The sequence below is a fragment of the Perissodus microlepis genome, chromosome 23, assembly GCF_051167445.1.
Source record: "Perissodus microlepis isolate ML-2025 ecotype Zambia chromosome 23, ASM5116744v1, whole genome shotgun sequence".
Lineage (NCBI taxonomy): Eukaryota > Metazoa > Chordata > Actinopteri > Cichliformes > Cichlidae > Perissodus > Perissodus microlepis.
This window is the reverse complement of record NC_140482.1, coordinates 42,898,176-42,920,700: the sequence shown is the minus strand read 5'-3', so window position 1 is coordinate 42,920,700 and position 22,525 is coordinate 42,898,176. Positions and strand designations below refer to the sequence as shown.

The window sequence follows — 22,525 nt, the reverse complement described above, 5'->3', positions numbered from 1 at the left end:
AAATTAGAGTCACTCTGCTGCTAGTTTACGATTGAATGGCGTGAAGTCGACAAAAACATGCCGTCTGCTGCTGATAAAGACTACTGACTGTAAAATGAACAGCAAAAATCAAAAGCGCAAATCTGTGGCTGTCTACATGCACAGAAATCTCCAGCCAGACCTACATCAATTTGAAAGAGGAATTCCTCCACTGATAGTGATGTAGTTGCTGCACCCGAGGTTTTATGTAGGAGCATAACCAGAAAACAGCCAGTTTAGTGGAGTCCGCTGTTGTACAGAGACACTGCAGACATGTTGCACAGAGTGACTCGGATATGCTTTGGCAATCGGCCGCATTTGGGAATTAGCAAATATTTGCAAGCCTTAGCAAATCTGAGAGTGAATGCAGTGCTGTTATTAGGATACGCATTGCTTCCAACCAGCAATTTGGTTATCACAACTACTTGTAATCTGTCACTGAATTAGGAGGCTGGTTTGGTATGACTAGAGCCATAAAAGCAAAACAAAAACCAGCTTGGCATATGAACTGTGCAGGATTTCGTTTTTCTTTTAAGGACGGAGGTTCTCCGAGTATGTTTGCAGTTCCCTAAGAATACAGACTCATTTTATATTAATGGTTTATAGCTTGATGACTTGATTCACTTGTTAGCAAGACATTTGCTACGAGTCTCCACAGCAACTCCTGACGAAGGCACCTGCGCGTTGTTTTAACTTCTAAGTAAATAACGATCAAATGACTCGTATGTGCTTTACATAATAGTTAAAAAGAGCATTTTGAGCTCAACAAACTACCTCACTGACTGACTGCTGTGTGTAGATGTGTTTCACAGTTATATGGGCGGGAAAGTTTGCGTGAGTGTGCGCTGTGTATTTGTTTGCAAAGACCATCCATGTTTTCTTGGTTAAAAGCTTTTTATTGGTTACAATAATTCATGGCAACGTATCAGTATCACCACGCCACTGTACAAATACAAAAAAAAAGGTCTGGTGTGAAAAAAAGACTATAAAAATTATTCCATAACAAGTGATTATAATTTCACACAATAGCACTGTAAGAGAATTATCATGGCACCAAGTCCCTGGTCTTTACTGGCTTAAAACATAATAAATAAAAATCAAACGAAGGAAGTTTCAGAACAGTAAGTCAAAGTAGATTTGAAGGGCAGTGCATTTTCTTGTGACCATGCGGTGGCGGCGGTGGTCCTGTAATGCTAATGGGGAATACTTTTTTCCTCCGATGAGCGACTTTCAGAAACAACTTTTTCATTTTCTGATGAACTTGCCTTTGCCAAAAATACTGCGAACGCGTGCAGCAATGACGTTTGCAAGCCTGCTCTGAGGTTCAACATCTGCACTGCATGCGCCAAAGCTGCTGAAAAACAACAGCGTGCAGTCAAGTCTACTTCAATAATGAACACACTGGGGTTTTTGGTACTTTTGGACTCTAAAAGTATCAAATAAGGACATCACGTAGGGCTGCGGGGATGAACTGGAAAAGACTTCAGGTAAATACAACAGTTAGATGAAGTCAAGCACCTGTATTTGTTTTTGTTTTTTTGACTGAAGAGTTTCCTGCTCTACTTGCATGAGCGAACGGCACAGGCACATAAAAGGATTACTGTTCCCGGGTTCCAGCTGCTAATAGTGCTGAATTACAGAGCGACACGATGGTTGTCTGCTAAAAGTCACTGTCAGTAATGCAGACAACACCCCCCCACACACACAGACACACACTCCCTTCCTTTTAAGCTGTTAAGGGCTAAGGTGTTTTTTTCACAGCTAATGTTGGCAAATGAAAGTGAAAAAACTAAAGGAACAGTTCAACATTGTGGGAAAGGTGTTTACTCACTTCCTGGCATGGGGACTCACACGCTAAGATGGCAGAGATGGATCCTATTTATTCTTTAAAAGCGCCGAAAGGAAGGCAAAATCTCACAACAACATTTAGAGGCTGCATATTTCTGTACAGTCATCGTTTGCCTCTCTAGGAAACCCTGCCTTTCATTCTTATTCTTCATTGTGTGGATCTCAGAATAAAGCGCTATGGCTGAATGCAGCTCAGGTAGTATGAATACGAGTCCATTTAATCTTGAAGTTGTTTGTTTTTACAGGAAAAATGTTGAGAAAAGTGTTTTTCCTCATTAAGAGAAGCACTTTTAATTGTGACAAAGGCCGTTATGAAGCTGAACACAAACACGCAGCATCTAGTTACTGTCAGGCATCACAGACAGTGCCTACAGAGGTGGACCTCTACCAGTTTACAGACTCAGCTGCTCAGTTAGTCACACTAGATTAATAAATAAAGTCTAATTTGTACATTTTGGTCACGTTATGCTAATGACACACGAGTGTCAAGTAATTAACCCACGATCGTGCGGTTTGAAGGCCACACTCTTATCACAAACACCAGGATGGAGACTTTGGATGTTCCTGGTGATGAATTGGCTGTTTAACCCTGACGCATCACGTCTGATATGTGTGGTTTTGTGAGTTTGAGACTTCCACATCGTTACTGTGAATTTTTCCCAGTGAAAGAAATGTCTCAATACATTTTTAAGCAATAAATTGGAAAAACAAACCCATTCATGTATTATGTTGTCTGGTTTCTGGGACAGTCTGAATATTACAGTTTGTATTTACAGTGCCCCCATCCAGTCACATTTTTAATTAACTTTAATATTCTGATACGACTGCAAGAAAGCACATTTCCCAAAATTTCATACTGCTTCTTTAAATTCAAGCTGAGGACCCGTGAACACCTTATGTCCACCGACCTGAATAGAAAAACGAGCTCTGTCAGCACTCTGGGAAAACTCATCGTCCTCTCCTCATCATCACCGTCACATGTAAGCAGCCGCCCTGTTTGATCATCAAACACCAGACTGGATTTAAAATCAGATGCTGAGGTGACTTTTGATTTGATGGAGGAGGAGGAGGAGGCTGCCACTGGAGTACAGTGAGCTAACGTGTAGTTTTCAGTTCACAGCTCAAGGTCTGTGGGTAACATTGGCACCAGTCTAACACTTGGATCTATACGTTATCCACAAACGTCATCAGATTACACCCCACACACACCTCACAAAGATATTCTCAGGTTCAAAAACTATAACTGCTTTTTAACATTTGCTGAAAAAGGACTTTCATGATGCAAAGCTGTGACGAAGCAGCAGACGGGTCAGTAGACTGACACGGGGGCAAACGGGCATCTCACACATACTACAAACTGATCTGCAGTAGTAATATTAGAAAGCAGAGTTGTATAAAAGGTGCGGCCGAGCACTCGTTCTAAGCCGTCTGTGGTGTTGCGGTGGGTTTTCTGCAGGCACGCCTTCTTTTTGTAGTGTTCTACGGGGAAAACGTTCTTATTGATCAGCGCCTAAACAGGAAGCGTGAGAGAAAAACATTACGGTAGCTGAAGCTAGTTTAACCTCCGATTATGAATGATATCGTAAGGCAGAATGGAGACACGATAGCTCCACATCCACAGGTGCACCAACCCTCGTTATCCAGCCGTGTGGCTCAATGTTTACATCTATAAATAGGCACCTGAGACAGCTGATGGATAGGTCCAACTCACACACGTCACATGTGTGAGTGTTTAAAGCCTTTTAAGGAGCTGAGAATAATGGAAGATGCACGATAAGAAAATACTTAAATCAGAATTACCACGTCTATGTGTAAATAAGTCACGTGTGCTCGACGGTTTAACATTTGTACTACAGTTCATGAGTGCTTTTCTAGCTCTCTACTAAGTGTACATTTCACTTGCCATATTTAACAGTTCATAATGTTTCTGTTGAAAACAGTGAAAGTGTTAAACCCTTAAAAAATGTGTAGTTTTGCTTTTTCTTCTTGTTACAGGCCTGTGGTGGCACTGCTGTGACTTTGGGAGTGGCTGTCATGGTTCCAGTCACACACCTTGTTAATGACACAAACAACCCATCCTTCATTGAAAAGAAAAAAACGTCACGGTGAGCTGTGGCAGTCATCCCTCCTTCTGACGGAGTCACTAATGTCCTTGGCGGTCCTGACATGAAGCTCCTCCTTTAAAGGGCTGCTCGGGGATAAGGTGTCCACTTGCAGCGCCGTTTTCTACACCGGCGTCATTCGAAGGGCGGCGCGTGATCTCAGATTGCGTAGGCCGTACGAGACAGGGATGCAACGACCTCCTTCAATCCTATCGTTGCGACCGAAGCGGCCCCCTGAGCATCCACAGTCTACTCAAGCAGGGCCTCGGATAAAATAAAGTTTTCTATCTGAGTCTACAATTCACCAGTTTCTACGTTGGGGTTAAAGCTGGATCCAGACTTAAATCACAGCACTCCAATCACTTCCTTCCAAAATAAAAGACCGGTGGGAACGCTGGGATTCAGGCTTTTTTTGTTGGTTTTTGTTCTTTTTTTAAAAAGAGAGCGATCACAGCCATCTTTGACATGAATGCAACATTTACAGGTACAGGGTGCATGAATGATGTCACCACCTGCAACCATGACACAGAGATACAGGTGAATAAGGTGAGTTTGATTTTTGGTTTAGGTGTCAGATCCTGTTTTCCTGCACGATGAATCGGCGTCACTAAATCAACGGGAAAATTTGGAAACGTTACGCTGCTTCGTATCCGTTTAAACTCCCACACGATTTGGCATCTTGTTGCATTACATGAGTATGTCCATTCAAAATAAAATACAATATCAAAAATGATATTTATAAAAAAAAACTAAACTCAAGGGCTGGAAATAATCTACAAAAATATATACATACACATTATATATGCATATATGATGCATATATACACACACAATGCTATACATATATATGTATATACTGTCTTTATATATAAATGTACATGTTAGACACCGATGCTAATCGTGTTGTTAGTCATGGTAACACATACCTTTGGAAAATTATTCGTGTGAGGACCAAATCTTCTTTTCTGTAACATTTTTACTGGACACTCTGATTTCTGCTGCTGAGCAACAGCTCGGTGAACAAAACTAAACATCTGGTGCTTTCTCACAGGTCACCAGCAGAGATGATAACTGGGGGCTGAGTTAAGGAGAGTCAGCTAACACAGTGTGTGCACCCGCCCAGTGATGAGTTGGGATATGCCGGGTGGGGTTGTGGAGGGAGGAGGGGGTAGTTTTTGAGTATGACAGGCTCGTTTAATTCCAGATCCGGAGGAAACTGTCCCAGGAGCCGGTGGCCACAGCCATGCCGTCGCCCGTCACTCCTAAGCAGCTCACTCTGTTGTCGTGGCCCGCTAACACACCTGGAGGGTGAAGAACAAACCACAGTCACAGGTTGGGTCAAAACAAACCTCCATCCCACTGAGAATCGAGACTGCAGGTCAGCAATGACTTTAAAACATCAGCTACATAAGTGGTGCAGGCCTTCACGATGTCTGTATTCATCAGCTCGTGTTTTACATCCGTTATCTCGTCAAAAACAAGTCCACTGGTTTCACTGGTTTGAACTTAAATAAACACACTTCAGAAGAGTTGAATTCAGTTTGCGTGCATTTCCCTCACTTCATCCGAGTCCTTCAACTCTAAATAATACCACAACCTTAATGGGACCAGTCGGACCCTGCTGTTGAACAATAAGAAATCTGAAATGCTGTATGTGCACAAGCAGCAACGTTCACTGACGTGCACGTCATTAGCTGACAGACGCCACCGATCGTTGAAAAGCACATGGGCGTCTTCATGAACACAAACTTTACAGGAGCTGAATAAGTTCTTGACATTTGTCAGTAGTAGAGAACCCACAATCAGAGTTCAGGTGTGACTCACCTGCACGCTCGCCCTTCAGCGTGTCCCAGACGTTGCAGTTGAAGTCATCATAGCCGGCCAGGAGCAGGCGGCCGCTCTTGGAGAACGCCACGGAGGTGATGCCGCAGATAATGTTGTCGTGGCTGTACGTCATCAGCTCCTGGTCTGCACGCAGATCAAACAGCCTGCAGGTGGCGTCATCAGAGCCCGTCCCAAAGGCATTCCCATTGGGGAAAAACTGTCGGGGGGGGGGGGACATGGATCGCGCAGATAAGTGATGAATTGTAGGTTTTCAGGGTTTTGTCTCTAAGGAAGTCGTTTCTATGACGATGCCTGTTTTACACTGCCAGGAAAAGATTATAATACAGGAAGCATGACAACCAACACACTGATAAATGATGATTATTGTTGTCAAACACTGACGTCAGCCGGCACTGTGCCTCCACAGGAAGGTGCTCAGCTTCGGTCTCTGTCCCGCGCTCTGCTTTCATCACGCTGACATTAAGGCCGTGAACTTTAACCAGGCTTCACGTCGTCTTCAGTTTTTTAAAATGAGCCTTTTTCATTTGACTAAATGATAACTTTATTAATACATTTCAGTCAGACTTCACCCTCCACCCTCTTTGGCTGGGTGCTCTTCCTGCTCAACATTTGCTCCAGTATTATCCCGGTTCTCTGTCAGGCTACGGTGACAGCCGTTTGTTTGGAATAAACACAGGCTCAGCCCACAATTTTCCAAGAAGTCTGCTACGCGGAAGCGCTCATAAAAAAGATAAACACCAGGCCACATTTACTTCTAAAATGCTGAGACATAATCAATCTGCAATAGTCTTTGTGATCGTCGACGCTCCCACGTCTCCTTGTGATTAAATCTCGGGTACTCACGCTGACGGCATTGATGTCAGACACGTGGCCGGTGAACGACTGCCTGCACATGCCATCGCGGATGTCCCACAGCTTGGAAGTGGCGTCGCAGGCTCCCGACACAAAGGTCTTGTAGTCCGGGCTCAAAGACAAGCTCATCACATCGCCTGTATGGCCAGAGAAGCTTGTAGTTTGCTGGCCTGTCTCTATGTCCCACAATGCACTGCAACAAGGAAGCAGGAAAGACATATGAACTCTTTATGAAAAATGTGCTTTATTAGACTTTCTCATTCATGGATCGTATTGCAATATCATCGCAGTGATCAAAGGCTCTGCACGCAGCTTTACAAACCTGTGATGACAACATGCACGTTACACAGCTCGTAAGAGCGTCCGCAGTCTACTGCGAAACATCACTGGAATATTTGAATGGTTTAAACTGCTCACCAGGTGGTGTCTCCAGAGCTGGTGAGTATCTGGTTATCATCCAAGAAACGGCAGCAGGACAAATAACCTGGAGGCAAACAGAAGGTTCCAGATGAGACGAGGACTCCTGTGTGCTCCCCACTCACACTGTGTACTTCCTGTCTCCTACTGTCAGCTCTTCCACATGTTTCACACTGGCTGTGCTTCCTAATGCAACCCTAAAGGGATTAATGTCTCCTGAAATCAAACTGGGGAGGTTGTGTGTGAGCCACTACACTGTAGAAAAGCCCTTATGGCCCCGTCAGCCAGGACATGCAGGATCTACAGCTACAGTACAGAAGTCAGATTGGATTCAAATGTTTAATATGAAAACAGAATAAATAAATATAAGGGTCGCTGGTCTCTCCCTCCCCCAGACTCACCTGTCTAATCTTCACTATCCAATAAAAGCAACAAATAATCAATAAAAAAGAAAGAAATATGAAAGATCTTATTGAGGGTCTGTGAATTATGACAGAGTATCAGGGCCACATTAAGAAAAATATTATTCATTCTGAGAATAAAGTTGAAATGTGAAGATTGATGAATCAAACGACTGCACGCCAGCCTCTAAACCGGCTCATGTAGATGAGTTAGTGAAACGACTCAAGGATCAGCAAACGTTTCGGATCAGTTCTGGTTTTCCTTCTGATCGCTGCAGCTTTCTGCAGAGCTCCCCAACATCCTTACACTTACCCCCACCCTGTGTTTACGAGCTAAAACACAAACGATGACTTTCTGAGACTCTGACGTACAGTTTCACTAACTTTTCCCCTTCATGGCTCTAGTGCTCGTTTGTAATTAACCATCTGTATTTGTTTCTTGGCTGGGCGTGTGCTTACCTGTGTGTCCAGGTAGCTCTCTGGTGACGCGCACGTTGCCTTCGCGGGTCTTCAGGCTGTATATGGAGCAGATGTTGTCCAAACCTCCGCAGGCCACGTAGTTTCCAGAAGGGGCGTAGGCGCACGTCATCACCCATGAAGAGCGCAGAGGGATGGCGTGCATCTGATTAAAAGGAAAGTGATTTCTTTATTAAATACAGTGAAAGCGCTTCATGTGGCGCCTTAGTTTGACTAAAAGCTTCAAGGATGAGTTCAACTGATGAAAATTACATCAAAACATTATTTTCACTTATAGGAACTTAAGTAAAAAGGAAATGAAAGGATGGATTCTTCTATTTCTTCATCTGGTGCTGTTGCAAACAAAATAAAATAAAATAAAGAAAGTAGAAGCCATAATTAACTGATGCATACGTGAGAGATGAGGGTCTGAAATCACTATTTTACTTTGCACTGGGTTGGATCTTAATGCAGGTGCAGTTGTAGATGTTACAAAAATCACAACAAAAATAATCAAACCTTATTTGTTGTGTAGCTGTCCCAGATGATTAGCTTCCCATCTTGTGATGCACTGACAAGTAACCTAAAAACGAGGTGAGAAGAGCAGCGTGACTCTGAGCTCGTGGTGAAAAGCCTACACGAGCTAAGCTGCATGCACCCGGTTTCATTAAAAGCAATGAGAGCCAGCCTTGCAAGTTCCTGTGCTGCACTGTCAGCCTGGTTACAACGCTCTCACTTCTTCTCCCGCTGGAAGCCTCTTCGTCCCAGGTAATGTCCCACTCTATGGAATATTTATTACCCCAGTTACATAAAAGTCTACTGTCGGGTGGGAAAGCGCTAGAAAGAAGCAGAGGTGGGGCGGCTAAATGTATCGGCAGCAAAAATAGCCCCGAGAAAAGGTGGAGTCAGAGATGGGTACGATAGGGCGAGATCTACAGATGGTGCAGATGCACAAACAGCTGGAACCCCTCCCTCCTATCCTGACTGGGTGTTTCCATCTCTCCGGGGACAGGAAGTAGCTTGTTGGTGCTGCGGTACAAATCAAGAGGAGAGCTATCATGCTCAAATGTCAGTAGCTGTATACAAAACAAACAGTGGCCACCTGCAGGGTCACCTGGAGGGTGCGAGGCACACCCAGGCACACATTCACACCTACACACCAACGAGGACAGTCAGCCCTGTGCATCTGAGCAGAACCTTCTAATAAAACTGCATCTTATGTTAATAAAAACTACTAACTACAAAAACAGAGACACTTATTACTCTGCATCTACCGACGTATTGCCTAAGGATTAGTGATGTGCATGCACACTGATGGTGACATTAACTGCTCCGTCTCAGTGCTCATAACTGCAGCAAACCGTTAAAAAGGCAGTTTGTAAGCTTGAATTCATCGAGCACTCAGTGCATGTAGCGACAGCTGAAGATTTCCTCACTGGTAAAATTTGAAATATAAATATATTAATTATTTTAAAACATGTTCTGATTTTAGGAACTTACAAACTGCATCCTTAAGAAGATTATTAAATAAGCTGTGGTAGCTGCGATTACTATTGTGCTCACAGTAAAACGGTGCTCGTCCCATTTATGGTGGTATTAGTCATATTAATAGACAGGTAGCAGTAAAAACATGAACAGCAGTAGTGGTAGTAGTTTATCCCCACACCTGGGACTGTCGTCACTGCACCAGTGCATTGCATTGGAAGACAGACACAAAGAAAGAGAGTGACACACACACAAAGATACAATTTTTAACAGCAATAAATACGAGAGGTTGTGAACCTCACGACTGTAAATTCATTTTTGCTGTGCGGCACACTTTCACCTGGAGCTCGTGTTGGTCTACAAACTGTTAATAAATGTTGTATAAATGAAGCATCAACAGAGATTAATCCAGGATGTGACTGAGGATTTATGGTTATGACTGCTTTCTAAAGGTGTGTTCATATTTGATTTCAATAAAAAGCAGACCATCAGCCCCACAGGCAGACTCCATGTAGTCTGACCACGGTCATTCTGTTACTGACCAACCAGAACTCAAATTCAGTGCACACAGCCAGCTAAAGACAAAGCAGATCAACTACTGCCAATTCAGAAAAGATGCTATCAGGTGAATACAAGTCCAACATTCACTGCTCTGGACTCCTCCAGCAGAAAACAGCTGAGTGATTAATGTGCAAATGCTCCAATACAACAAAAACCAAAGCCGTAGTAAGCAAACGCTCAATGAAAGAGCAGAAGAAGAACACTGCTCGAGTGAATTTCACATCCTGGCTGCAGTTAATAATTCTGTTGTCTGTATAACCAGCACACTACCTGGAGTCACTCCCCCAGTGCATTGCATAGATCTTGGCCAGGTGGCCCCTGAGAGTGCGTCGCGTCCGCATCTGTATCCGGCCCACCGAGTCCAGACCAGCTGTGATCTGCCAAAACACAGGAAGAAGTGTCAGCGGTTACACTAGAAGGCTCACACACACTCATCAGTGGACACCAAAAACAGGCCATTATCTGTCGACGAGGCAGCGGGGCGAACGTTAGACGAGCTCACGCTGCTGCACGTCTGTGGGATATTTATATGGATCCAATGACAGCATGCGTAAATACTGACACACGGAGATCCCCGGTTTTTATTCTGATTTACATGAGATATAATTGATCAAATTTATGTAATTTTTCACACATTATTCACAAGTAACACGTGTGGCAAAAAGATCTACCAATGAACCGGATGGTAAATGCATTTATAGATATATAGTAACCTTAAACTCGTACCTGTGACAGAGTGGAGTCACTGCAGGCTTTTCTGGCATCCTGCAACATAACAAAACGGGAAATGTTAGCGTATTCGACCACCACGTAGCAAACGGCTCATCAATGTGTTTAAACCTGCTGTGATTCACTGCCAGTCGCAGAGATGATCCAACAGCAATCACACAGACCGACTGATGTTTATTCAAGTGACTGTCTGACAAAAGTTACACACGTCACAGTGTCGCTGCATGCAGTGAACACACAGAGGCGCACGTGTGATGTACGCACACACACAAAAACAACAATATAAACAAAAAAGCACAAACAGCAACTCGTCGTACCCGAATCTGATTGCGTAGTTGCTCAGCTTCCTGTCGCAATTGTTCCAGCTCGCTCATTGTTTCGCTGACGCTCTGCTCCAAACACCGACTACGCTGGGAAAACACACGTGCCTGCTCACACACGCATGCAAACTCACACGCACAGACACACACACACACACACACACTCACGCACACTTTACCAGCTGACGCCTGCAAGAAAGACAGACAGAAACACTTTTAGGTTGAAGGATGGGAAACAAACAAGTATCCTGTTTGGGTTCACACCAAAGAAGAAGGTGCTGCAGAGGGTGGGGCCGGCGGCAGCTCCAAGGGTGGTCTGGCTCTTCAAACACCCTCCTCAGTCTGGTTCAAAAGGCCATCTGAGCCAGGCTCTGACCTTTACTGGCTCAATCAGCCTTTTGTGTTGCTGCATTGCACTGGCTGCTCCGCCCGCCGTCGGTGTTTTTGTGTTGAATGTGCTCTGTTGTGTACTGTGGGCAGATCTGGATTGTCTATTTGATAACATGTCCAAGTGGGGAAAAAAGCATATATTTTTCAGTTTGTGTGTGAGTGTCTATCTAAATGTGTGTGTCAGGGTTAAGTGCGTCATCCCTTTGCAGATGCATGCGCACAAACATGCGCGCGCACATGCCGGTTGCCACTTCCTTTACCTTGGGGAGTCTGAATGTGGGTCACAGAGCACTTACACACTCCTTGGAAATGTTTGGACAGCAACCCCCCTCCACACGCCTCCAACATACCCCGCCCCGCCCCCTGACTTTCCACTCTGTTTCACAGTCCAGAAGACAAACTCAGTGAAATTAAATTTTTAGTCCCGTTTTCTAAAATTCAACAATTAAACCAAGTTCAGTCTTTCCTCTTCACAGGAAACAGTGCAGATGTAACGAGGAGGATGTTTGTGTTTCAGCTTCAGTTTTGCAGATGCTTGAAAACCGTGGTACACGAGGTACTTCATGAGCACAATCGTGGAAAAAAAGGCAGGTAAACAACTTAAGATAATGAGAAGATGTTTATACAGTTCAGATGACTTTGATCTCGACATCACTTGAGCTGGTTTTGGCCCGTTTTTCCACTGCACTGACACAACAGAGACCTCGACTGCTTGTCGTGGCCTTGGCTCAGCCAACGGGGTCTTTGACAGGCACTGCAACGCTCTCAGCTGTCTAGGAGTGACGTCACTCTCTTCTCCAGCTGACGCAACCCCCACTAAGAAGGGTCTGGGCGTCAGCTCTCCAGTGATGTGCCCCCACGCTATCACTGCTATGGATCCACTACCCTGTACCTCTCTGCCACGTCACCATGTGCCTCTCGTGGATGACCACAACACCCAGTTTGACCTTCTCCACCTCCTGGTTATGCTGGGAGATGACGTGAGAAATAATTCAGCTTCATAATGCTGACAGACAGAAGGATATCCAACCAGAATAAAACTGCAAGCACTGATTTATGGGAGTGTCACATGAATGTTCATATTCCAGTAGTGATTATTATTCATTCAGCAGCTAAAACAGAACACATGAAATTGCTGTCGTAAGCACAAAGACGGGCAAAAGACACGCTCATACAACATTTACGTGTAGTGACTTACAGTTGTGAAACTCGGGTCGTTTGTGTATGTGTGTATTTTTTCCCTCCACTTGTGTGATTTGAGTCATGCGTGCAGCCAGTGAGCTGGCCTACAAAGACCTAGATCATGGCGCAGGATCAGGCGCAACAAAAGCGGAGCTGTGTGTTGCAGCTGCCCATTGTTTAGTATGTGGTGCCAGTATAGCAGATAGGTCTGCTTGGCACCGCCGCCACATTTGGGGCCTCTGCGATAGGCCACTGGAGGCCACAATTGCTACTTCTCTGCACAACATCCAAGCACACAGCCCTCCGTGCATTCATTCATCTTGTTCAGCCTGGTGCCCCCAGTGGCCGACAGGACACCGCGGTGCCTAAACTGGGATAAAACATCTGCTGCCTGCTTCAAACTGTGGACATGTAAGACAGAAAGGCACTGGTGGAAATAATCACAAACGCTACATTTTATTTTGAAAACTGACCACAGGTATTTTCGGCTGCTCCCTTATTTCCCAAGGGATCAGGACAGCGGACAGATGTGCATCTTTGATTGTGCAAAGACTCCAGGCCTGGGCCCAGCACTAGCTGCTGATGCCCCGAGCCCGGGTGTGTCTCCTCCTGGTCTCATACCGCAGAGCTTTCACATTACAGGTGAATGTGTCACCTGCTAAATCACTGAGAATAATCTCAACAAACAGCTTGAACATCACTCAGTGTTTGTGCACAAAATGTTTAGCTATAAAGCCAAAGTGACTTTTATTTAATTACTTCTCATTAACAGCAGCAATCAAATGTAATGAGTAATGACTGAAGTACTGATCAATATAGTTCAAAGTGTTTCACAAAGCATCAAATCATCAGGACAAAGAACATTTTAATTAAGACATGAGAAATCTATAAAATAAGTAAAAACTACAATATATTAAAATGACATTTAGATTTGTTACAGTAACAGAAAAAAAACACACATGGCCTCAAAGCCTGCAGTATAATAATCTTTTTTTTAAACTCACCGTTTTTAGTTTCTTTGAATGTTAATTAATAGTTTAATAGTTTGACTATGATACTGGCTGCTGTTGCTGCTTTTATGACTTAATCAATACTGCGAACCTGTCTGTGTTTATCATGTGTGAGGAATACAAACGTTATCTGAACTGTATCCAACTCCAAGACACATAAGTTCACTGCTCGCTCACTAAACTCTACAGCCGTGTCAGACTGTTCAGTGTCTGCTCCTGCAGACGCACAGACACAGTAGTTCATGTTAAGGCAGAACTACACCTAAGGACACCATGGGAACTCCAAAGGCAAATCCTATGAGATCTGAATCAGAAAAATCCAACTGTGAGAACACACAGTAGTCTAGTTTGGTTAACAGAGCAGCAGCAAAGGGGCACGGCAAAATGAAATGAGCAGGAGGTTTACCAACATCCAGGTGTGGACACACTTGGGCCTGCTGTGAGCACCTTATACCAGTGCTTACAGTAAGTTGTCCATATTATGACTTCTGAAATCATATCTTATACCTGTATACAGCACAAATCCTCTTATTATTAAAAAGAATGACTTTCACCTTCACATAGTTTGCTTGTGATAAAATTTTAATTACTTGGAATCAATCAGTGCTCTAAACCAACGTTTTTCAGGCTCTTGTCTAGCGAGCACTCAAAGCACTTTATACAATATGCCTTGTTCACACAAGCTCTTTTTGCTTTGTCTAAGTGCTCTATCACCCTCAGATGAAGGCACCAATATCTGGGATCGAACCACCGAGCTTCCGATTACTAGATAAGATTGACTAGTATTAGATTTTTTGTTTGTTTGTCTTCAGCTGATGCCACGTGCTGGGTTATTTGTTAGAAAACACACCAAAAAGACAAAACGTGATTTGTAGTGAATGTGCACCTACTGAAATGAGTAGGAGGCTATGGTTCAGCGTGTGAAACTGAAAATGCAGCAGGGCAACTCCACAGGTGTGAACTTGTTCAGGTGACCTACAGACTATTCCAGACAGCTAGAGAATGAAGCAAATATCTGAAAAATGTCCCGTATAGTGAGAGGCTTCCTGCAATAACTGGAGCACATATGAAACTGCACAGGAAATATGCGCCATGATTATGATTTCATTGCTTCCACACTTGTTCTGAAGTAGGTTAATGCTTAAATAAAATCCCCCCAAAGCGTCACACTGCTCTGGGTCAAAGCAGAGGCCCAAACCCGAGCATATTCAGTTTATAGTAGGACATGAACCTCTGCGAAACACCGAGCTGCGGACATTTGTGACTTTAGAAGTCATCCTCCCGATCATCTTATCGACCAATCAGCTAGCCGGTCTAGCTTTCCCCACATTTAAAAGCTTTTTGTTTAAACAGTGAAACACTTTACTATGCAAAGACCAAAAGCAAAATGTATTCCATTTTTACAAACGTGTAAAGACACTGAATACATCCGTGACACACGGGCCAAAGAGCAGGAGCCAAACGGCGCGGCACCAGTTGATGCTTGCTGTCATGTATATTTAGTAGAAAAGGAAAAGAAAATCTACGCAACTACATATGAGAGAACCAGATGTATGAAATGGAAATATCTGAACTGCTGTCTGCCCAGTGAGGGGTTTTGCCCCTACAGTTCCGCCTGACAGTGTGTAAAAGGCCGCGTTTGGTGAGCAGAGAAATTTCAGCAACGTAAAGCTTTTAGCTTAGAGAAAGAAAACAGCGCAGCCCGGGAACAGTTATTTCAACACTGCTGCCTGGAGCGAACCAGCTAACGGCGGTTTTTGCATATCAGCTGAGCTCAATGTAAAACAAACAAAAACAGCCGCGACCAGAGCAGGAAATAGCGTTTGTAAAAGAAAAATAAATAAAAAAACGCCACCAAAATATCAAGACTTGAGTGCACGTCCTCACCTGAAAACAGGCGGTTTGGGGCTCCGTCCGTCCTTCAGTCCGAGTCACACCGATCCGTTTTCACACGACAACCATGGCCACAGCTGCGAGGGAATCGCAAAGGGAGCCGTGCTAATTTTAAGCCCGTTTTAATCGGTTTAAATGGTCAGAAGCGAGCGCGACTCGTGTCGGATTTGACTAAAATTTTCACCAAGTAGGCTAATCACCACACCCATGAAAGTGGGAACATAGCAACAGCCTACGCTGGGGGGTGCCCGCTACATGACACATTCATATTCATGTTTCCTTGTTAATACAACAACTTACAGTGTAACAATGTCGTACTAAATTAGTTATAATTACGTCAATAATCTCGAGGAATCATTAAAAACACTTTAACTAGCTCTAGAAATATCTATAATGACTCGTACACCCTACGGGTGAAATGGTACCGTCTGGCAGCTCCCTCTACAAAAAGGAACCGAATGGGATACAGGAAACAAATATTAGACCTAAAAAGCCAGTCATTGTAGTGATTCAAACGACAGTCATCTAAGGTTTGCAAACTCCACCTTTGCCCTCTCATTCAAATACACACTGAGTTAATAACGCAGACACTGCAGTAGAAGTGAAAGGTGAGGAGACTGCAGTGTTTTTAACAACTTCACGAATGTAGTCTGTCAACAGCAACAGTTGTGACCACATAGACTAGCGATGGCTGAGACGTGAAGGTACCTGCAGGTCTGCTGTAGAGCTTCGCACCGTGAAAGGCCAGACAAGAAATGAACCGATTAATCAAAATCAAAAATGAGTGGTAAGTGCAGCTCTAAAATGTGTATGACAAACATAGCTCGCTCTTCAATATTTGTCTACTTTCTCTAGTCATCCTTTGGTTTCTTGACAGTTTAATGGATTTCGTTGCTTTACTATTCAGACAAATCTAATGAGTGAGTTAGAATTATAAATCGGTCTAAAACAAACTGAAATCCCTCAGGAGACAGCTGTGCCAAGTCTCACCCTGGCACACAGCAGTTGGCCTGCAGTGGGTTCATTGAAAACGATCTCTCTCCATTAGGACAGGATGAATATTTAATGGGGCCAATGAAAGGGAGCAGTGGGATAGGCTTTTCCATATCTCTGCACGAGCCATAATCAATGGAAGGGAGATGAAAGTTTTCCAGCGCCTGGTTTCCTTTCGGAGTTGCATGGGGGCAGATTAAGTCTAATTTAATTCATACACACAGCAGTAGTATGAGGATTAGGATTACCATGATAGCAGAGACATATGCCTTGGATGGTTTGCCATTAGTGCCAATGGGATTACATTTTCTTTATTTTACAGTGTTAATTTGCACAGCCTCGGAACAGGATATTATTCACAGTATGTTTTATTCATTAGCCTGTGTTCATACATTAAAACCACACATTCTACAGCATTTAGCAAAATAGAATTTAGATCTGTAGGATGACACCTGCCAAAACCACAATCAATAATTTGCCCATGTGTTATAGAAAATACATCTTATCGGTCATAATAAAGATAAGCAGAACATTTAAGTGGTTTTAGTTTTACTGTTTCATTTATAGCGTGCTTGTAAAGTTGTACTAACAAGTTTAAGCCAGCCGGTTTCACAGATGACATAATACTGGGTCACCCTTTAGCGTTTTGTCAGATCATGTCTGAAGTTACGCAAAAATAGACTCCTAATTGCACAAGGTAGAGCTAAATCATGCAGCCTGAACACCGCTACAGCGCAGCTCTAGTCATGCGCTACATTAGTCAACACTGAGTGCTGTAGTTTTTTTTTGTTTTGTTTTTTTGTAGTGTTTTGGATCAGAGATTGGTTTTAAATGGAAGATAACTGCCTAAGAAGAAGTCAGCTTGTGTTCTCTCTCTATAGTGAGCAAAAAAGACTGAATTCATTAACCAGCTGAGAATCGCAGTCAGTGTGTCCAAAAGCACATCCTAGGCCAATCAGATCCCTTGGTCCATTGCTTAGCAACCAGAAAGGAAGAAGCAGGGTTGGGTTGGGGGGAGCAAATTGACACTGTAAAAATAGGACATCAATAGCCTGGTGTGTGAAAAAAAGAAAGACACACATGTTGCCGAGGCTATAAATAGTGTCCTGGAGCCTGGAACAGGTATTGTGTACAGTAGCTTTGTCGTGTTGTTGTACATTTTTGCATTTATTCGAATTTAGCAACACAGCTCAATGCATAGCAGTCATGCAAGTGAATAACATCATTTGAATTTTACGATGGTTTATGGTGTAGGAGAAACAGCAAGAACTGACGTACCTGTATACTGCTGACTACAAGTCATCCCAAAACCATCAACAGGTCGGCACAATTTAGATTTTTCTGTTTGTCAGCGTGGATACAAAATTCTCAGCATGCTGTAATAATACATTTCAGCGTATTATCACTGATGTTTATGGAAATCCATACGGGGAGGGGGGTTAGGGTTTGTTTGTTTTTCGTTTTAGTTAATAAATAATAATAATATAAAATCACCAGGATAATATCTGATCTTTCTGCCTCATATCATAAATCTGTGTGCATATTGTTCAGGGGAATTCCAGTGATCTTTTCTCATATTACACCACCTTTATATATGACATTTTTAAACTGGGTAATGCATGTGTCTCGTGTAGAACAGTGTGCTCAAAAATAGATCTATCATATCCGATTCAGTTTCACAGGACTGCTCAATAATGACCCCAAAACGTGGGGGATCCGATCGAGTGGAGATAATGGGACGTCAATCCTCCACCTCCTAAATGTTGGGTTTTTTTGAATCCTGATATTTCGATTTTAGGCCACATGCCGTCACACCCCCATGTAATACTTTCACTGTATCAGAGGCAATTAAAATGTGTAGCAACAGTAAAAGGCTTTATCGGGGGCCGTCTTATCCACCAGACATCTCCCAGGGAGGCAGGCCGTTGTCAGGGTAACCCTCACAAATGGCAACTGACGTCAAAAAGGTAGGAGAAATACCAGGGAGAGCCAGAGCTGCTATGCATAATGGATTATTGAAAAAAAGGAAATATGCGTGCCTTGCTGAGCTCACCAGTCCTGTCTCACTCTGTGTGATGAGGAAAATAGATGTTGGCAAATTCTGGGTTTTACTTGCAGACTGCCACAGCTTAGCCTTGATTGGCCCTTGTCAAATTATGTATTTTGAGTAAAAGCTTGATGGAGAACAATCTCTGAATTTGGACACATAATGGTCTATATCCTGTCCTGTGACCTCTGTGTCATTTCTCAAAGTGCTGTGCCACTCCTCATTCCGTTATATTTTGCTTCCAAAGATCCAGGCTGCTTTCTGGAGCAGTGGGTCCAGGCTTCCCGAAGGTCTTTCAAACTTTTTCTTTGGACATTGTCTGCTTTTGGTGCAAAACATGGTGCAAAAACATGGCATATCTCAGCATAGTGTGCAGTGTGTTATTAAAAAAAATGTAGGAGACTGGCCTACAAAAACTATCTACAGCAGAGGATCAGTATGCGAATCAAATCTAGGAAAGACCTGACACATGATGCATTTGAGAGATGCATCTTATGTTCAAGTCTCACAAATGGTCTCAGAGGAAAGGTGTCTGTCAAGAGCCATTCTTAAGGAAGGGAAACAGAGAGAGGTGAAGGCTGAGGTTTGCCAAATTACACAAGAACTGGACAGAAAATCAGTAACAACAGGCATCTGGAGTGATGAATCCTAATTTGAAATTTTATGTTCAAATTGTTGTCAATATTTACAGAAGAGGTGAGGAGACACTGTGTCTTCAGCTCTGCCATGGTTTTGACGCTTCATTCAGCGGGGGTCTTGGCAATTGATGTCATTATGAACTCATAAAAATAACATGAAGGGTTTAGGTTCTTGTCTAATCTCAGTGCTATTCCTGGGCCATGAGAGTGTCACACAGCAGCAGCTTGGCGAAGAACCCTTCTGTGATCATGCCTCGCGTGTTGTGCTGGGAATCACACTCTCCTCGATCAACGACTGTGAAGTCATGTACTGCTGCTATCCACATCGGTAGAGCAAAACAGAAGTATGGACATGTAATACAGAAGTGACACTGTGTCCATTTTGGAGAAGATAATACATCTATATGTATGGATCTGTGCGATGCCATTATTATGACATCATTAACTTTTTCACATAGAATAAAATCAGGTTTAATTTTTTTTTTTTGCCCATGAAGCTTTTTGTCTCCAGCACACAACATTAAATTACAAGAAGAAAAATTTAGAGCAAGAGTGTTTTTCTATAATGTTAATATCCAGGTTAAAATCAAATAAATGTACTAGTGTCCAAAAATTAATCTATTTGTTGAAAAGCTGCATATTTTTTGATGCTATATTTTCACTGTGGGTTTCAAAAATACACAATTTCCACATTTATTAATCAAACGACGCCCTCAATTACATTAAGGAAGAGCAACCCTTAATCCTTTGATTTAGGGAGAAGCTGCGGAGGAAATGTGCAAACAGAAGAAGTGAGAGTGTTTCAGTCCAGGGGAATCCCAGACACTTCTGTAAACCAGGGGTGCAACAAGCAGCACAAAGCATGAACCAACATGCTCTGAGTTTCCAAAGAAGTCGATCACACATCAGTATTGGGGGAGTGAGGAATAACCTTGGTGTGCTACTACCACCCTTTGCAGAGGCCGCCAAACAGCTTCAACCCTACGATGCCACATGATCATTAATTTATTACCACGAGCACACTATTTCTTTCCCCTTTTTTTTGACTTGACATTTTGGTGCACCACAGATTTTTAACATGAGATAAGACCTACAGTTCACCTCTGCACTGCCTCAAAACCAACTTTATACCAGGTACAAAGTCTGAGTTCACAACCTCACTAAACACCACAGTCACCAGCGTTTCCTCTATTACACTGCAAACACCAAAAGGTGAGTTAAGTGCCAGAAAAATATCTGAGTTTTAGTAAAGTTTATACTGCAGACTTTAGCCTCGGAAACATAATTTTTCTATGTAAAAAAATATTTAAATATTATATTAAAACAGTAGGAATATTCTCATTTGTACTTGAATGTATACAGTATTCAGTATTCCTGAGTAAGTACATTTTCCCTGGTAAATATAGAGGTTACTGCGCCAATACATCATTGCTGTGAATCAAAAAGCTTGACATTAAAAAAAAAGAGTGAAAGCTTTTCTACCTTTTCCAGTGCAGATGAGGAGGGGAAGTGGCTGTTTCTGCATATGTCCTAAGTGGCATGGATTATGAGTCGCACAGAGCGCCGTAGTTTCAGTTCTTCCTTTCAGCCGTGAGTGTAGATGCTGCTAGGAGGAGCAGCAAATGGAGAGCTAGAGAATGGAGAGCTACTGAGTGGGAGGGTGATGATATATGGGGGGGAGACAAAGGATGTCGATGGAGTAGTTTTTCTGTTAAAGGGACAGAGTTGATTTCTTCAGTACTAGTTGAAGAAGGTAAATAAATAGAAATGAAAGAATAATCCCACTTTTTTTTTTTTACTTTCCCCCCAAAAAACTTGTTGCAGGTCCCTTGGCAGGTGGCCACACGTGTGTTTTCATACAGGGCTTCCTAGAAGAACAGCATAAACAAAACTGGCTCCAAAATACTCATCATCTTAAAACATGAGCATTTATAGTTTGAGACATCTGTGTGACTTCTTATTTTACCATTCCTGTATATGAAAACTTGTTTCTGTCACTGAAAAAAAACTTTTTTTTCCATTTGTGAGTCAAAATTTTGAGTTAATTTCTTAGAATTTAAAAATATCCAAGACAATAACTCTAAACTGAGAAAATTACTGCTTAATTGCTTTACCTGGTAAATTTTTTACGATTTATTTTTAATGGCAGAAACGCGCTTCTATTCATACACAGCCTGTATATACTTGTTTAGACACTGCCTCATGTCTACACCATTTTTGTAAATGATCCATTCCCACAGTAACACTTTTGTCCAGTATGTGCTTCCTTTCTGTAACGGTTTACAATATTCTAAGACAAAAATGAAATGGGTTGATTCAACAGCATCCTTCTGAGATTGTGGTCCATTTTTACATAATAGCAGCAACTGCGTGACGTCTGTTCCACTAAATCTCACAGGTGCTCTAATGGATTGAGATCTGGTGACTTGAGGTCATTTGAGTACAGTGAACTCATTGTCATGTTCAAAAACCCAGTTTGAGATTACCCGAGCTTTGTGACACAGCTCACTCTCCTGCTGGAAGCAGAAGACGGCTACACTGTGCTAATACAGGCGAGCTATTTCCTTTAGCAACCGCTGAGTGTTGTTGCTGATGGACACGGTCAGCAACAACACTCAGGTAGGGTGTGGTTAAATGATGATCAGTTGGTACTGAGGGGTCCAAAGTGTGCCATAAAAACATCCCTCACACTATTAGAGTACCAGCAGACTGAAGCATTAATAGAAAGCAGTGGATCCATGCTTTCATGTCATTCACCCCAAAAATCTGACCCCACCATCTGGATGTCACACAGAAATCAAGACTCATCGGACCAGCTAGCATCTTTCCAATATTCCGTTGCCAGTTATGGTGAGGCTGAGTTGTTACCTGTTCTTGCCGAGAGTAGCATCTGGTGTAGCATCAGGAGTGCTGGTTGTTCAGAGATGCTCTTCTGCCTACCTTAGTGATATTTGAGTTGCTTCTTATTAGATTAAAACAGTCTGGCTCAGTCGCTCAAAATTACCTTTCTTCCCCATTCTGATGCTTGGATGTGTCTACATGCCTAAATAGAGCTGCTGCCATGTGACTGATATTTGCATTAACGAGCAGTTCAACAGATGTCCCTTTGTTGTACCTAACAACGTGACTGTATTTAAACAGTGCTCAGAGCATATCATACCATGTCGAATCATCGCAGTAATCAGCAGCTGCAAAGATCCATAAAATTAAACCATGTCAAATATAATAAACGTGTACGCTGCTTGTTTATATATGATTTTTATCTTCTTGTCCCTGTGTACATCTTAACTAAAATCCAGGATTGTAATTCTAAAAAAAATTAAATGGAGCAGAGCTAA

The 22,525-nt window shown here is 42.8% G+C and overlaps 1 protein-coding gene across 3 annotated transcripts; it reads right to left on the bottom strand.

The window, feature by feature from the left end:
- Positions 1-893: 893 nt before the first annotated feature.
- Positions 894-20,831, bottom strand: LOC146362289 (guanine nucleotide-binding protein subunit beta-4). 3 transcript variants are annotated; one of them, XM_084920342.1, is made up of 11 exons: positions 20,670-20,831; positions 11,032-11,223; positions 10,712-10,750; positions 10,256-10,362; positions 9,606-9,620; positions 8,459-8,522; positions 7,943-8,105; positions 7,083-7,149; positions 6,657-6,858; positions 5,793-6,009; positions 894-5,269 (listed from the first exon to the last, which is right to left on the bottom strand). In XM_084920342.1, the coding sequence occupies exons 2-11, from the start codon at positions 11,086-11,088 to the stop codon at positions 5,163-5,165; spliced, it is 1,038 nt and encodes a 345-aa protein (XP_084776468.1). In that variant the 5' UTR covers positions 11,089-11,223; positions 20,670-20,831; the 3' UTR covers positions 894-5,162. The 3 variants fall into 3 exon arrangements, with proteins under 3 accessions (XP_084776468.1, XP_084776467.1, XP_084776469.1); XM_084920341.1 differs by lacking the exon at positions 20,670-20,831 and adding an exon at positions 15,504-15,735; XM_084920343.1 differs by lacking the exons at positions 9,606-9,620; positions 20,670-20,831 and adding an exon at positions 15,504-15,733.
- Between the last annotated feature and the right edge of the window lie 1,694 nt (positions 20,832-22,525).

Excerpts from the sequence above, each read along its gene's own strand:
- LOC146362289 (XM_084920342.1), bottom strand. The coding sequence starts at position 11,088 with ATGAGCGAGCTGGAACAATTGCGACAGGAAGCTGAGCAACTACGCAAT. Across the intron at positions 7,150-7,942 it reads AGAGCTACCTGGACACACAG|GTTATTTGTCCTGCTGCCGT; the intron begins GTAAGCACACGC and ends GTTTGCCTCCAG. Across the intron at positions 5,270-5,792 it reads GCTGAAGGGCGAGCGTGCAG|GTGTGTTAGCGGGCCACGAC; the intron begins GTGAGTCACACC and ends TTCACCCTCCAG.